General features: G+C 44.0%; 1 protein-coding gene across 2 annotated transcripts in view; it reads left to right on the plus strand.

Annotated features, from left to right (window-relative positions):
* The window catches only part of PLCH1 (phospholipase C eta 1), a 47,544-nt gene extending 32,372 nt beyond the window's left edge, over positions 1-15,172 (plus strand). The window contains exons 11-23 of one of the 2 annotated variants that reach the window (XM_030456472.1): positions 155-316; positions 1,665-1,736; positions 4,507-4,601; positions 5,290-5,387; positions 6,135-6,314; positions 6,395-6,502; positions 7,113-7,237; positions 7,659-7,743; positions 8,454-8,600; positions 8,979-9,058; positions 9,967-10,026; positions 10,495-10,855; positions 12,947-15,172. In XM_030456472.1, coding sequence (XP_030312332.1) covers positions 155-316; positions 1,665-1,736; positions 4,507-4,601; positions 5,290-5,387; positions 6,135-6,314; positions 6,395-6,502; positions 7,113-7,237; positions 7,659-7,743; positions 8,454-8,600; positions 8,979-9,058; positions 9,967-10,026; positions 10,495-10,855; positions 12,947-15,036 — 3,663 coding nt within the window. In that variant the 3' untranslated portion in view covers positions 15,037-15,172. The remainder of the gene's footprint in view (positions 1-154; positions 317-1,664; positions 1,737-4,506; positions 4,602-5,289; positions 5,388-6,134; positions 6,315-6,394; positions 6,503-7,112; positions 7,238-7,658; positions 7,744-8,453; positions 8,601-8,978; positions 9,059-9,966; positions 10,027-10,494; positions 10,856-12,946) is intronic. The other variant, XM_030456473.1, reaches the window with a different exon arrangement.
* Positions 15,173-17,149: the final 1,977 nt, after the last annotated feature.

The raw sequence follows: 17,149 nt of genomic DNA on the forward strand, positions 1-17,149 counted from the left end.
TTTCACACTGATGACTGTGTTCTGTTCCCTCTATTTCTTAACTCCTTGTTTATTTTAATCCTGTTAGTAGCACATGTAATGCTCCCTCAGGCTCAGGTCCCAGGAGTGATGAACATAATAATCTATGTTAACTGGATTTCTTAATGTCTTTCAGAGTAATGGTGCAACTGAGCACCAGGTGGAATCTTTTATAAGGACTAAACTGGAATCTCTGATAAAAGAATCCCAAATCAGGGACAAGGAAGATCCTGACAGCTTCACTGTGAGAGCACTGCTAAAGGCAACTCATGAGGGTTTAAATCTTAACCTGAAACAGGTATGTGGGGGTTTCCTTTTGACTACTGAACTATGCAAGGGGCATTTCAAAGCTGATGACTTATGAACAGCTTCTGAGTGTTTTATCCAAAATGAAAACTTGGACCTAGTTCAGGAAAATATCTAATGAAAGAATTTAAATGATGGTATTTGAGGAGTAAGGTGTTTCAATACCTGCTAATTTGGTTTGTTCTTTGTAAGACTGGGAAGGAACTAATTCTGTAAGTAGCAATACTGCAGGCATGTGTGGAGCAGTTTGGTTTGTGCCTGGGGTGTTGGGCAAAGATCCTTTTCTGCTGCCCTGGTCCTATCAAGACCAGCCCTGATAAATGAAAGCAGCAGCTGCCTGGAATGTGGATGGCTCTTTTGTAGAGCACTAAAGCACAGGATTGTGCTTTTGCTGCCCCAAGCAAGGTTCTGTTTTCTCATGCCCAGCCTCTTCCCTCCCCTCCCCTCCAGCCTCCCTTCCCTCCCCTTTTATCACTCTGGCTATTCCCAAGAATGGTATGTTTCTTTTCTTTTATGACAAAAACTGTTTTTGTAAAACAGTAAAATATATAGGAATTTTGAGAACATCACTAGACAGTTCCTGAAATCAATGGTTACCAGACTTGCACTGCAGCTGGATGCAAACCCTGGTTATCTGAAACTACAGAGGAAATTGTTCTGTCTGCTCTGTTACCAGTGTAGTCTTAAAGGTCAAGTGCATGTAGCTCTGGTTTCTGCACACCCTCCCACTCTGTAGGGTTTAAGTAGTTGTATCTTTCTCCAAGGCTCTGGATCTTTGAGTTTTGCCTGAAGCCAGGCTTGACCATACTCAGTTTGTGCTTGTGCTTGAGACATCTGGTCAAAGCTGCATTGTGGTAGGAAGAGGCTGTCAAAACTCCACATTTATCTGTTAGGGGAGATCTCCCCCTCTCCCTTCCCTCCCCTTTTACCACTGTGGCTCTTCCCAAGTACACTTTCAAACCTTCTACTTTGTTGTTACTTGCCTGGTTTTGCTGGAGTGTTTTCACTACATCATTGATTGTCTTGAGCAGTGTTACTGCTAGTGTTTTCCCCTCACTGTTAGAGGACTGCTGAGCTATCAGGTTTATAAAAAAGAAAAATCCTGTAATGATTCTTTGGTTTTTAATTTGTGTACACAGATCAGTATTTTGTGTTTAGATTTTAACTCATTTCTGTTGTCATGTGCAAACACTGTTCTCTTGTAATAGTGAATCAGGGTCCCATACAAGTTTCAACATGCATTAGGTAGACACTGACTTTCTGCAGAGGCTGTAGCAGAGCCTTTAAAAATACTTCTGGAGGTATCTAGTGACATCTTTTGTTTCCCTCTCTCTACACAGAACCTGGACACAAAAGAGAGTGGTAAAAAGTCCCACAGTCGATCATTAATGAGCAACTTTGGTAAACACAAGGTAAGTAAAGTGAGAGACTGTGCTCCTCAAGGACTGCCAGCATTCTAGGGACTGTGTGTGAGGGCAGTGAAGAAAGATTGTGGTTACACTTGGTGTATTTATTGCTGTTCAGAAGAACACAGCTGTTAGCAGTGTGGAGATGCCTTTACACTGGATCATGCAAACTCAAAAAAGAAAACCCAAAAAAACCTCACCTGACCAAACAGATCATCTGTACTAGGGATGTGAAACTGCTGATTTTCTGATCAAACTTGCAGCAGCAGAAGAGCAATGCAGACAAATGTCTTGCTGTATTCTTGTTTTCCAGAGCTCTGCCCACAGAGCTGACAGTGCTTGTTCCAGTCACAGTCTGGTTTTACCCTATTTTACCCTGTTTTACCCTTGGCAGTGCCATTCTTACTGTCTTTCCTCTTGCTATAAGGGAGTTCTGTGGCTGAGTCCTGGCTCTGGGCTCCTGCTTTCTAAAAATGTGTTATTTTCTGGTCTCTTCACAGTTTTGCACACAGCCTTTCTATGTTTGTGTAGCTGCTAGGTCAGATTGTCTGCTTCACTGAGTCTTCACTGTGGCACCTCTACTGAACCCAGCCAGAGCTGATGGGATTCAGAGGGTTGTGAGGTTTCATCTTACAACTGGACAGACAGCAGCCACCAAAACAGGGACAGTGTTTCCAGCTTTCCTCCCACTCCCATATCCGGACAAATGTGTTCCTGTCATCTCCCTCCCCTGTTCCCACACTCCCCTGGTGCCTTGAGGCTTCTTTATTTTATTGAACATACAGGCTCAGCATGAGCTGGGTCAACTAAAATCTCCCTCCCCCCCAGGGTCGAGCAGCAAATACCAAGTAAATCAGGAGATGGGGTTGTGAGAGGCATGGGGCAGGTCTGCAGCCGAGCCACTGTGCCAGCAGTGCTGCCTCTGCCTGTGCTCCTCCTCAGTGCCATCCCTCCTGAAAGCTGCAGCCCAGCAGGGAGCAGGCTCTGGAGTTTGTAATCTGAGCAGCAGTTGGGGAAACACAGTAATTATGAAATTCTTTATCAACCTTAATTAGCCAGCAGCTTCTCAGCCCTGAAGCAAACCAGGAGCCATCACAAGAGGCAGACATTACCAGGACTCACATTTACACTTCGATTTTCAGCTCACATCAGTTCAAAGTGCTCCTTTTTCTTTCTGCAGCTTTAGCTTTGTGCACATTATTCACTCCAGGCTGTGTTGAGATCTGCAAGTACCTGTTGTGCATGAGAGCAGACACTTCACATAGCAACCTGTGCTCACTGAGGGGAAAACAAATGCTCTGGCATGAGCTGTCACAGATAGAAGTCAGACACCAAAACTGCTGATTGCACTGAGGGCTGGGAAGTATGTCAATAATTTAATTACTTCAGCTAGTTATCCTAATGGATATAAGTAGGTTGGAAAGCCCATTTGTTTAATCTCTGCTGAAACAAGTAAGAGAATATATATAGATTTTTTTAATTTGTTTGTTAATAATGGTTGTATTATAGACTGAGTCAACAGGAGCATCCAGTAATTTTCCCCTAATGCCTCACAGCTAGAGGGATGCCTGGAAGAATGGCTGCTATTGGTATTTTTGCAGGTACAGAATTACCCACCCAGGAATAATGACTTGTGATGACTTCAGCCAGCTCTTGTGCCAAATGCAGCCATATATAAACCCTTTAAAAACTGCCAGTGGAAGGACAGAGACACTAAGGCTGGCAATTCCTGCAAGTGATCTGCCAGAAACCTCCACAGACCTTCAAATTTCAAAACTGAACCAAGCCAGTGATTTCTAATATAGTCAACTTTTATTCCAGCACTAAACACAGCAAACTAAATGTTGTACATTATTGGTGTGTCACAGCAGGAGAAAAGACATCTGTGCTCAGTTAGCACCTTGCCTTATGAGCAAAAGGATAGGGAGCTCTTAGTTACATTGTTAATTACCTCTTGAGGAGAAGGGAATTAAAGAAGCTCTCCCTTGAAGTGAGTTAGTATCACAGAAGAGATAATGTTGATAGAGGAAGCTTTGTTAATGGATGCTTCTTTAAAAGGGGCTTTGGAGATTTCAATCTTGTTATCATCACTATTTACTGTATACTGCAATAAGGTTGAATAATGAGAATTCTTGTACATGTGGCTCAAAAGGCAGCAGAAAGATGATGTTTGGAAACTTTGCCCAGGCTCTTTTCTCAGCTCCATGAATAAACTTGTTAAATTTTCAAAATGGGTTGGGACTGGGAGGAAAGCAGAGGTAGGTGGAAGCAATGCAGTGTACACTTAGATCCCATGGAGTGGTGCTGGTTGTTAATATGGCCCATTAGAGTACCAGCAGGACCAGTGCCAGTGTACTGGAGACAGTGGAGGAAGTCTGTCCTCTGACATCAGGAGGGAGCAGGGGAGGGAAACTGCAGAAAACAGGGTGGCTGGCAACAGCCTGGCCAGTGTGCAGAAATAAGTTATCTTCTGGTTTGTATTTGCCAGCTAGCCAGCAGATAAGCCTGCTCCATGGCTCCAGGCTTGAGTCTGAGGAGTTGGATGGAGTGAGATCAGGGCAGAGATGCTCTGTGTTGGCTTTCCTTCTCCACCTGTGTGGAAACACTTGGCATTCTGCTGTCAACCCCCCAGGGATCATTTTGTATCTTTGTAGGACACTGGGCCTGTGCTGTAAAACCTGCTGCCACTCACCCACCCACCTGGTAATGGCAGAAATGTGAATTTATGGAACCAGTCCATAAACTGACAGAGCTGTGCTTGGTTCTCTCCCAACAGAAAGCTGTGAAGGCAACATCCAAAAACCACAGTGCATCTGATGAGGAAGAAAGCCAGCAAAACTCCTCTGGGAAGGAGATGGGGCAGCTCCACAGGTGAGCTATGAACCACCATCATTTTACAGCTCAGTTAAAGCTAGAGGCATGGTACTACTGCCAGAATTTCTATGTCACTGCCTCAGGGAAGTCTGTTCTTAAGAGCAGGTCATTTCTGACACTGCTGTTGGGATGTATTTTGCTGGGAGTGCTGTAGCCCAGTATTTTGATTGTGTAGTTTCTCATAGGCTACAAATAGCAATTACCCTTAAACTGAAAAGAAGTGTGGTAGTAATACATTTCTAATGGAAAATGCCAAACTAGGTTTTACATGCTGTAAATTGTGCTCAGAGAAAAGTGTTTAAGCTGGGTGTGGGTGCATCACAGCCTGACCAACCTGATCACGTCTGAGAATGCAAAGAAAAAGCAATCAAAAAAGTGCCATTGAGAATACATTTGTTGTCACTGACATGCTCCATTTTCAGCTACAGCTCAGAGCTTTCTGCTTTGCTTTTGCCAGCAAAACAGTGCAGCTACTTCAGTGTGTTTTAAATGAAAAACTTGGTGTAGTGCGACTCCAGAGGTAGAAGGGGAACTGTCCTTTTGGAGCCCTTTCTGAGGAGATTTGCCACATGATTCACAGTTGTTTATTTCCTTATTAATGAAAAGAAGAGAAAGGGGGATAAAAGTATGCTTTGGCTATTGACAATTTCCTGGTTTGTCTGAGATGTCAAACCTACCCCAGCAGGCTGGCTCGTCGCAGGAAAACCGTGAAGCTTTGCCGAGCTCTCTCTGACCTCGTGGTGTACACCAACTCTGTGGCAGCCCAGGACATATTAGATGATGGTAAGGCTGCTGGCACCAGCCACATCTTCCCCTTTCCTGTTTGGATAGGAAACTTCTCTGTCTTCTCAAGGTTTCTTTTGTTTTTCAACTATGTTTTAAAAGCAGAGTGGTTGGTTGCCATCCTCTTTATTGAAATATCGAGGGAGAGTAAAGCACCACCTTCCCTTCCCTTCCCTTCCCTTCCCTTCCCTTCCCTTCCCTTCCCTTCCCTTCCCTTCCCTTCCCTTCCCTTCCCTTCCCTTCCCTTCCCTTCCCTTCCCTTCCCTTCCCTTCCCTTCCCTTCCCTTCCCTTCCTTTCCTTCCCTTCCCTTCCCTTCCCTTCCCTTCCCTTCCCTTCCCTTCCCTTCCCTTCCCTTCCCTTCCCTTCCCTTCCCTTCCCTTCCCTTCCCTTCCCTTCCCTAAGAACTATCATTTCCCTTGGTTTCTTATGCCACTCATGTTCTAGTAGGAATTTTTAAAATGAAGGTTTTCAGGAGAACCCTTTCCTGGTTTCCTGGGCTGATGGAATTTGTCATCATGTTTTATCAGTCTAAGTTTCATTTGGCAACGTGACTGACTTGCATGGGATACAGAGGTGTGTGACCTGCCATGTACCTGATCTGCATGTGGCACACAACCTAGTGTTGGGACTTTGTAGTAAACCTGATGTTCCCCTCCACTAATAGCAGTGCAGCTGAGGTCTGAGTTCAGGCCCCTGTGTCCTAGGATTGCTTTGTGACTTGTTTGTTGCTTTCACACCACACACAGGCTCAACAGGCAACGTGCTGTCCTTCAGTGAGAGCAGAGCCCACCAAGCTGTGCAGCAGAAGGCAGAGCAGTTCATGCTTTACAACCAGAAGCAGCTGACCAGGATCTACCCATCAGCTTATCGGATTGACTCCAGCAACTTCAATCCTTTGCCTTACTGGAATGTTGGCTGCCAGCTGGGTAAGGCTGCAGGAGGAGCTTCCCACTTGTTGTGGATGTGCTAAGCAAACACCTTACACCTGGATCTTCTCTTTCAACAGTGGCACTCAACTATCAGTCTGAGGGACGTGTCATGCAATTAAATGATGCAAAATTTCGGGTAAATGGCAACTGTGGTTATGTCCTCAAACCTCAGCAGATGTGCAAAGGTAATGTGCTACTGTACATTTACTACAGTAAGTGTCAAACCTTTCAGAAAATGGTTTCATGGTGAGGTTGCTAAGGCACAAGAAAGAAAAAAACCAAACAAGCATATGCAGAAACTTTTATATTTTCATAAATGCATAAGCCTATTTTACTTCAGAATTCATCTTTTTTGTCCTCAAAAAATGGTGTTTAACTCCCAGCCTGTGTAAGGAAGCAGCTTGCTCAACCCTAGTTGTTCTCATTAACATCTGAGCAGCAGTGCAAAAACAAGAAACATGATCACAATGCTGACCTGAGTTATAACCACTGGTTTATTTGAAGTTACTGCTTTACAGAAGAAAGTGTTTGCTTTTTATCCAAGGGAGTCTTAGTCTTGCAAAACCCTACAATTAGAGGTCCTTTGTGTCTTGTAATGGTGTAAGCAAGGGCCACTCAGTTCAGGAAAGGCTCTAAGGGAGTGAAACAGAACGTTAAAATTCATGAACAGCTGCTCCATACTCTGTAAGTTACTTGCTTAGGACTCAGTTTTGGCTTTGGGCTTCAGTCTTGGGGGGTTGATATTTATTCTGTGTATCTCCTTATTTTCACTTCTCATTCCTTGCCATCTTTTAGGCACATTCAACCCCTACTCTTCTGATCCACTTCCTGCCAGTCCTAAAAAGCAGCTTATCCTGAAAATCATCAGTGGACAGCAGCTGCCTAAGCCTCCTGACTCAATGTTAGGGGACAGAGGGGAGGTAAGAGACTGATCCCAACAAATACTTCCACAAGGGGTCCTGTGAAGTAACATGACAGCATGTGACTTACAGAAACTCCTTCCCTATTTAATACACCACTGAATTTCAGCTATCATCAAGCTTTTGCTCACTAAATACTACATTTTCCCCCAAACTATCCTACACACAGTGTTTAAGAATTACTTGGTTTCATCTTTTGAGGATAACTTCTCTTTTTTGAAAATCAGTCACAGTTGTTCATACCATACACCAGCTTCATGGGGTCATTTCCTATCATTGTGCTGCTTAAAAATTCATGGGAAACAAAAGCATTTGACTTCTCATATGAATTTAAATTAATTCTCTGCCTGAATTTCCTTGAAAATTGACCTTCAGCTGTATCATTGACTTGCTTTTAAAATGCTTTCTTTTTGAAATGTAGATAATAGATCCCTTTGTTGAGGTGGAAATTATTGGGTTACCTGTTGACTGCTGTAAGGATCAAACCAGGGTGGTGGATGACAATGGTAAGAGAATCTAGCTCATTTCCTCTTCTTAGAGTAAAATACTAAGTGATTATAAGTGATTCAGTATCTGTTATTACTTTCTAAATTGCAAAGCTTCTTCCCTGATGCAATCAACTGGTTGTATTTTAACAAAGTAGTACTGCTTTCTAGATGGAACTTCTGGTGTAGGTAGACAGACAAGGTGTCAACAGATCTTTTTCCTGGGTTTGCTCTTAAATCACCTTTGCATATGTTCCAAATGTTAATTTTTATATATAAAACACATGTATAACTTCAAATGAAATGACAACAAATCATTTCCTAAGCAGTTTCACTGCCCCCTCAGTCTTCATGGGGAGGAGATGAAGAACAGAGTGTTGCAGCAGGAGAGGTGGCATCAGTTCTCACAGGCAGCTGCGAATCCCCAAGGGGAAAGGGGAGTAGTTCTGTTTGGTTTGGTTTATCTTGAGCCCACCATAGTTTTGCCTTGGTATCCCTGCCACCTGCCCAACCAGAAGAATGTCTATAAATGCAGCACAGGAGAAAGATCTCATGTTTAATTACTTACCTAATGGAGACTGAGAGCACCCACAGCTGGATGAGCAGCAAGTAACCAGTGTTCATTTGTGACTTCGGTCTGCTTGTTTCCTGTGCCTCTTGCTGTGCATCATGAAAACTGAAGACTGTGCTGCCTATGGCTTTGTTTCCCAGCCTTTCTGTTTGTTTTACAGGGTTTAATCCAGTTTGGGAGGAAACCCTCACTTTTACCATCCACATGCCTGAAATAGCTCTGGTGAGATTCCTTGTCTGGGACCACGACCCCATTGGGAGAGACTTTGTTGGACAAAGAACTGTGGCCTTCAGCAGCCTGGTGCCTGGTTAGTCCCACTTGGGTCCTTGATGTACACATCTAGTTGAAGAGCAAACACCTGTGAACTCAACACAGGCTCCATAGATGTACCTCTGAGCCTTCACACAGGGGCTGGACAACTCCCCTGATCTCTTAGGGTGGTATATCCAGCTCTACTTGAAGGAGTTTGGGTGCTTTTGGAAGTTGCTGCTTGTGTCTTATTTGTAACTTGGAGGCAATTTGTGTTGGGGAGGGAGGGTGACTTGGAAAACCTGTAAAAACATAAGTTTCACTAAAGACATAAGGTTGTTTAGTGTATAAATTTCATTTTTATAGACAGTCATTGCCACTTCTGCATGAAATGCAAGCTGCTGATAGTTTGTGGTGCAACATCTTGTTTTACTAGGTTATCGACACGTGTATTTGGAAGGGCTGACAGAAGCATCCATATTTGTTCATATAACCATTAATGAGATCTATGGGAAGGTAGGTATATTTACATCCCTCTTGGCTTTTTGTGGGTTTAAATCTTCTGGTAAAAATGGATTTAAGCATACCACAGAACTTCATGGGGCTTGTGTGGTTTCTAAATGATTCTTAGAGCTTAGATTCATAGTATTTTGTTTGTTGGATGAGCAGTACCTGGCTCTCTGGCCCTGATCAAAAATTAAGCCTAAACAAATTATTTAGATCATGACTGGATGACTGCTCTGTAACCACTTTAATGTCTGCCTTGCCCTTGGCACCCTGGTCACAGTGCAGGGACCAACCTTGCCATGCACCTGCTCTGGCCTCTGCCCTGTTCCTCCTGCCAGGGAGGAGAGCAGCCAGGAGCAGCACTGACCATACCCAGCTCAGGCATGTGCTGTGCACAGAGACAAGCTTTTAGCACCCAAGGCAGACTTCATTACAGTGTAAAAAGAAAAGCAGTAGGAACCAGCTTGTGGGTACACCTCTACCTGCACACATCTAGGTACATGTGTGGAATCACATAGAGCTTTGGTGACAGTCTGTGCAGGAGCTTGTTTGGCTGTTGCTCTTGATTCACGTGCACTTCGAAGAATACACAGTTTCCTAGGCAAGACATGATGATAAAAGGAGGGGAGGAAAGACCCAGTGGGATTTGATCTCTACCACTTAGCCTATTCTTCTACTGTGTGCTTTAATGATGGGCTGTATTATTGTTCCTAATGAAGCATGAATGTGCATTTTGTCCATACCAGTGAGGGTATCCAGTCAAGTTTCTAAGAGAGTCTGACAGCAGGCTAAGAAATAGCTTTAATTTATTTACTGTAGAGGGGTTGGATTTACAGCTGATGTACTATTACCTTGCTTGCTTGTATCACAGTCTTGAAAACATTAGCCAAATGTATGTGCATTTTTTTGCCTTTCAGTGGAGCCCTTTAATCCTCAATCCCAGTTACACAATATTCCACTTTCTAGGAGCCACAAAGGTAGATCCATTAGCATGCACTTTGCATTTGCTGGGCAGGATGTCTCAATGGTTCCTAATCGCATGATCTGCACTCCACACTGTCCCTCACTCTTCATCCAGACTCAGACATGTGGATTTTGCTTTGGTGAAGCCCCTGCAGACCAGCCCAAGTGTAGCCTGGCGCTGCAGTATGCTGCTTACAGCCTTGTCATCTCTGATCAGGAGACTTGGAGCAAACCTCTCTTGTAATTGTGGCAGGTGCCATCCTCATGAGGAGCAGTGTGACCATGCATGAGGTGGTGGGGACCTGTGCTGAGCTCCTGGGGCAGGGATGTTCAGATGTTAAGTGCTTGGTGTGAATTTTCGCTTTGCCGCATTTTAAACTCTGTCTTCATCATCCATGAGTCCTCTGAAAGCAGAAAGCAGCCCTCGGTGTGGGCCTCCTTGTGGAACAGCCTCTCATCACCCTGCTTGTTTCTCCTTTCAGAATAAGCAGCTGATAGGACTCAGAGGGCTGTTCAACAAGACCCCCAAGCACAGCTCTGCAGAAAGCAGCGGGCACTACGTGCGCAAGCGCTCCATCGGCGACCGCATCCTGCGGCGCACGGCCAGCGCACCAGCCAAGGGCAGGAAGAAGAGCAAGATGGGTTTTCTGGAGGCTGCTGACATCAGGGACAGTGCTTCTGAACCCACAGACCTGAAGGACAAAGAAGGAGTCGTCAGGCGCTCGAGCAGGAGCTTGCAAGCGCGTCCTGTGTCTATGCCTGTGGACAAATACCTTCTGGTGGGATTGCCCTGCCCGGGAGATGAAGCTGCCCAGGATGCCAAAGGAAAAGAGAATGCATCTGGTAAGATGCTCCCAAAATTGCTTCTCGTGTAGTAATTTCAAGCAGTCTATTGAAAGGCTTAGTTCTGCAGTCCCTATGCAAGTAGCTTTATTCATCCCAAAGAAGATTCTTATATTTTAACAGCTCCTTATACTCTTTGATAAATGACACCCTGGGAAGTTGTGTCTACTCCCCAAACTAGACAAATGAATTACAATAATGTCTGGAAGTGCTCTTAAAAGGACACTTGCCAAATTTATTTTGATAATTTACAGACCAACCTTCAATTACACATCATGGATCTCTGGTTTGCTGCTGTCTGTTTCCTTCTGAAAGCAGAGCTTTTGGAAACAGAGCTGTTTACTTACAAAAAACAGAGCTGCTGGCATGGTGGGTTTGCTCTCTCCATTTCTAAGGAGGAAGAACAGCATGCAGAACATGTTTTTGGCTATAGAAATAATAAAGGCTAATGCAGACTTCCAGACAGATGTAAAAGGGGTAAAAGTAGGTCAAACTTTGTATACATCAGTCTTGATACTCTTCTAAATTAATCAAATTAAGTAGCCTAGGTTATATGGAAAGCATGTGTCAGGATAAAGCTTGGCCTTACTGATACACAGTGCAGTTTCATTCTTAAAATAGCTTTTATGTAAGTGTCTTCAGGAATAACAGACTTGGTTTTGAAATCCAGTTATTCCCATGACTACTGGAAGGTTAATTGTTTGACCTGCCTAATATTTTATTTACTGGAGTATTTAAATAAGGAAGCACTGAATACAAAGGCTGGAATTCATTAGACCTGCTGGCTCCACCTGGAATTTATCCCCAGTCCAGGGCTTCTCTGGTGCTTTTTGGGGGTGGTTTTTTGGGGTGAAGGGAATACTGCTCAGCTCTAAATGTTTTCAGCAGCTTCCAGCAACCACAGGAGCCACCCCAAAACAGGAGCCCTACCAGGCACAGATGAGGAGGGGTTCTTGAGCCACCCTTGTTCTACTTACCCATAGCTGTGGCTTTGAAGGAACAAATAATCTGGGCATCACCTTGTAAAAGATATTACTGAGGAGAAACAGCAAGTGAAACAAAACCAAATTTTTTTTCTACCAGTGTAAGAAGAAGCTTTAGACAGGAAAAAAGATATTCCTGGAAATGCTGCATTTAGAATGGAAACATCCTCCAGACAAGCCTGTGAAGATAATACTGTTCAGCTGTTCTTTGCAACAGATGTATTCATTTCTTAGATATTGCCTCTTAAAAAATGCTACAAACAAGGAAACAAAATTCTTTTAGAAGAACTTTCCACAGGTTTTCAAGGTCATGGGTATTCACTTAAAGCAAAAAAAAAAGTTGCAGAAACCACTGGTCCTGGTGAGCTGACTTCAAAAGCTCTCAGAGGGAACGACCCCTGCCTCTTCTAGCTGTGAAAGGAAAAGATCCTGTCCCTTGGATCTCTGTAACCCCTGTGGAGGAGGCCAGGCCACCTCAGACATGTAGAAGTGAGAGGTGAAGGAGACACAATTCCAGATGGAGTCCTCTCCTGTCCCCAGGGACCCTTCTCTGTGCTGCAGGGCCATCCAGGGCTCTCCTGACTGCACTGTGCTGGGAGGAGATGAAAAAGGAAAACCTTAAATTGTAATGTTTTACAATAGCTCCATGTAAAAGACACCCTGGAGTCCCTCTACTTGATGCTTTTTACTCAGCTCTTTTAAGCATGCATCTTGTTTCAAAGTATTATGTTTTAACAGAGCTGTTTTGTTCTGTCTTTATTGCCATGCTTCTTTATAGTACAAATGTGAATAGGAACACAGCTGAAGGTAATGCCATGTGCAAGCTATGATCTGGTACCTCATCAACATTATTTGCAACAAGTATTACATCACCTGCTTGATGTAATAGACATCCAAAGGAAGTTTCAATGAAGTGCCTGCAGTTGTATTTTTCCATTTATTCATATCACTCAGATAATTTGTACTAAACATGCACAACCCCATAGTTAAGTTCTGTCACAACTGTGCCTAATTTTGCGTTCTTCATTTGTCTGTCTGAGGACAAAATAGTTGTTGATAAACAGAACACACTATTGTCTGCAACTAATCTGTTTCTTATTTAATTTAGCCAACAGTGCTGACAATACAAATGGGAAGGAAACAAACTTGAAAGAGTCTGGTTTTCCATGTTCTGACAAAACAGCAAATACTTCAAATTTGGCATCTCAGTTTGAGAAGGAGAATGACCAGAAGGAGACTGCAGTTCACCCCTTGGTACCACCTCTACAGGAGCAGCCTGAAAATTTAAGATTTGCAAGTGGTGTAGCTGAAACAAATCAGGAAAATAATCATTCTGGTGAAACTGCCCCTCTAATGCAGGGCTCTGATTTTGAACTTTCCACAGAAAAAACACATGACAAAAACTCTGCAGACACTGGAAAGAAAGATGGCACAAAGGGGTCTAAGGAGCAAATGCCTCCTGTAGGGACTTCCCTTTCTCAGAAGGTAGAGATGGAAGCTCACAAATATGATGCCCTCAAGCCAAGCACTGCAGCACCTCTTTCTGTGACAGATATCTCTCCTACCCTTTGCTCTGATGTTCCTCATGTGCCCTCCAAGGTAAGGATGGAGGACAGTGACATTTCTCTCCTCATAGATGAAGTTTCTCTAGCGACTGAGAGCGAGATGGATAGTGCTGTGTCAGCTCTGATTGGGCAGTTTGATGTCACAGGTGACCAAACTGATGTCACCCTGCTCTCAAGTCATGGCACCAGCAGCCAGACTTCTGGTGTGGCAGCTGCACACACACACATCCTTACCATGGATCTCAACAGTCCCTGTAAGCACAACTTTACTAACACAAATCTCACCAAATCCCCTTTATTCTCCACCCCAGACACTACCATGTTCTCCAGCCCTGGGACTATGGAGTATTCTGTGTACACGATCATCCAAGAGGCAACTCTCACCCCAGCTACTGAATGCAAGACCCACAGTGAATTAGCTTGCAAGAAAAAGTTCAACAGTATAGAAAATAACTTGCCTAGCTGTCCCTGTCCTTCACCCCCCTCTTTGCTGGAAGCAGATCCCAAAAGAAAATGTGGAACAAGCTGGGAAGCCCCAGAGCCTGCCAGTTCTTTTGCTTCCAATAGCCTCATCTTTGAGGAGTTACTTGTTGACCCTCCCACTGGTGAAAATTCAGAATGCAGCAGTCTTGTGGAAGTAGATGGGGATCCACAAGATGTCTTGGTGACCGCATGTGAGTACAAAAGGGAAGACATGAGCCAGCTGGCTTCCCCTTTGAAGCTGAGGCCAAAGCAGGGTTCCACCGGGCATGGTGGTGAGAGGACCTCTGGGAACAGTGCAACTGTTGAGCTCCGTGCTGCTGCCCTGGGCTGCTCAGATAACTTCAGGACTGCAGGGAGTCAGCTCCCGTTTCTGATAAGTGAAAATGTTGGCTTTTTGTATCATCATCACTCAGAGAAGCAGAAAACTGTGATGTGTGATGAGAGGTCCCAGCACACCATGCACCCACCGGTGCTCAAATCCACTTTGGCTTTCCCCCCTCCTCCAGCCTTCAAGCAGACCAGCCCTTGCAAATCCAAGAGCCTCGGGGACTTGACATCAGAAGATATTTCCTGCAATTTTGAAAGTAAGTACCAGTACATAAGTAGGAGCTTTATCTCATCAGGCATGAGAGACAAGAAGCTCGCTGCTATGAAGAGCGTGCGACCGCATTCCACAGATGCTCTGACGGAACAGCTGAGGAAGTTGGTGTCCCTGGACCAGGAGGAGAGCTGTCAGACCCTCTGCTCCAGGCAGATTGATGAAGACTGCCCAAAGGCTCTGGTCAGAAAACTCTCATCCAGGAGCCAGAGCAGGGTGAGGAACATCGCCAGCCGTGCCAAGGAGAGGCAGGAGGCTGCCAGCAAGCAGAAACCTTCCAACCCCAGTAGTGTGGCTGGGGTGATCCTTAGGAACAAACCCTCAGCATCTCCTCACCTCATCAACAGGCACTCCACGGGCTCCTACATAGGCAGATACCTGAGCAGCTTCCCCGGGGGGCAGGTGGGGGTGGAGGGCCGGGGCATCCCCGAGGGCTCCTGCACCGCTTTGCACTACAGCTGCGGCGACCGCCTCTACGCGCACGATCCCGTTCTGCAGCTGGAGCCCCACGGGGATGATCAGCCTGAAATTTACTTCCTGCTGAGACTGTAGATTGTATAAATGTACATCTTCAATGTTTACAAACTGTCCCATCGAAGTGAAGGATTTTTAACAAGAAGTGCTGGGTCTGAGGGTCTAAATTATTTAGAAACACAATTCTGTGCTAGTGATTCAGTCGTGACTTAATGTGCCCTTTCCTATCAAAGCTTATGTACATAGAAGCCACGTTCTGTCCTTATTGTATGTGTTACTTTGATTTAGAGATGATAAAGTGAGGTAGTCTGGGGACTATTTGCATGCAGCAAGCATTTGCAGCATTTTGTATTTGCCATGTGTGTCATTTTGTAGTCGAGCACATCTCTGCTCCTGGCCCCCCATCCCAGTCAATACAGCAGTGTTCTGTTTTCCTGGTGTTTTAGCCTGATTGTTTGGAAAATCATGTCCAGTGATCACCTTTTGGCCTTTTTGGTGTAAATTCTGCTAAGCACAGTGCTTTCTGCAAGGTCTTTGGGGTTAGACTGCTGAACTGGAACTTGTTCTGCACAAGTGCAAGGAGGCTCCGAGTGAGACCCTTCATTAGCATCACTGTTTTCACTCAGAGTTGTACTTGATAATTAATGTTGATCTTACATGTTTCCATGTATGAATTATGATTTTACAGCAAGCTGTAGAGTTTGGGTTCTACAGCAAGATTTGTAGAATTAGGGTTGGTCCATATTTGTGAGTAATGTGTAGATTTGTCCTCTGCCCATTCTGTGAAGTATCCTAAGAGCTGTCTTCCTTTTTGGTCACCAGGCTGAGTGCTCATGTCAGGACAGCATGGAACATGGGAGTAATTATGCATTTATGACTGGAAAACACTTAATTTCTGCATTTTTTTAATATATATTTTTTTACTGGTTGTGTGTGTAGCTTCAGCACAGTAGCAGATCTGTTTTCTGTATATTTGTAATTTTATTGCTGAATTGTTGACAGTCAGTGGAATATTTAAAGCTGACATGGTAGAGTAACAGTTTTGACTGTCCATCTTCATGTTTTTCTATGAATGCTGAAAGTGAATTGAGCAAGTAATCTCAAACACCCAAACCTTCCCTGTAGGGAAAAACATAGCTTTATTTTGGTTTTAAGATACTCTTTGTCTTCAGTGTAAGTTTTTTCTTATATGTAAAAGACATACCTTTTACCTCTTTCTTTTGTAATGCAGAGTATTATTCTTCTTGAAAACATAATTAAAATAGATTTTTAAGCACTTGCTTTCATGTTTACTGAGACTGTTACCAGCTACCTCTGGACAGAGATGCTTGATGCCCCGATGAAGTGTTTTGAAGATTGGAAGCACTTGCTTCCATATAATCCATTTTAATTTAATTTAGTTTTTTGTATTAAACCAATTGCACCAGGTATCTTTAGATGACAACCATTTGACCATCTCTTTCTTAATTTGCTAGAAACGGAGAGCATTCAGACTCTGGAAGGAAGAACTTGAGGTGCAGAGGAGCAGAGCCCATACTCCCCTTGCAGAATAGGCAGGTGAAGAATCTCCCCAGGACTGACCCACGTTCTGTTCTCCTACCTGCTCTGCAGGGCCCAGTCCAGAGCAGTGCTGCCTTTCTTTGGGTGCCAGGTAGAAAGTATGTTTAACCCCCCAAACCTGGGAGTTGTTCCTCTCCTTACTGTTAAGTTTGTAGTTAAGGAATGACTGAATTAGGAACTGTTCTCTAAGCAGATGTCAAAGATGCTTGAAACCCCAAGTTCAATTTCACTTTCTGGATGAGAGGCTGTATAAACAGTAGTTTGTCTTCTGCTTAAAACTCTACATGTTGCTGCTGAGTCTGGAACTTGAAAAAGAGTAGAAATGTAAGGCAAAGACAAAAGGTGGAACAGAAAGTTAAAGACCTTGCTTAGCTGGTGAACTTTTGAGTGTGCTAAGTGGGAGGTTAAGATGAAATGGAGATGAGCAGACATCATCTCTAGTGAGCTCACTGGTATAAACCCATTATTTTAAAGGGCACTGAAGTCTCTACCAGGTTATATTCTCACATCCATTGGATTTTTATCTATTAGTTCAACTGAGTGAGCTTCACTTTTTTTCATGGAACAGAAGGTATACAAACAAAGTCCATCCCTATGGTGATGGGAGCTGTACCTAGTGTGTAACACCAGG

Source organism: Calypte anna, chromosome 9 (genome assembly GCF_003957555.1).
Source record: "Calypte anna isolate BGI_N300 chromosome 9, bCalAnn1_v1.p, whole genome shotgun sequence".
Lineage (NCBI taxonomy): Eukaryota > Metazoa > Chordata > Aves > Apodiformes > Trochilidae > Calypte > Calypte anna.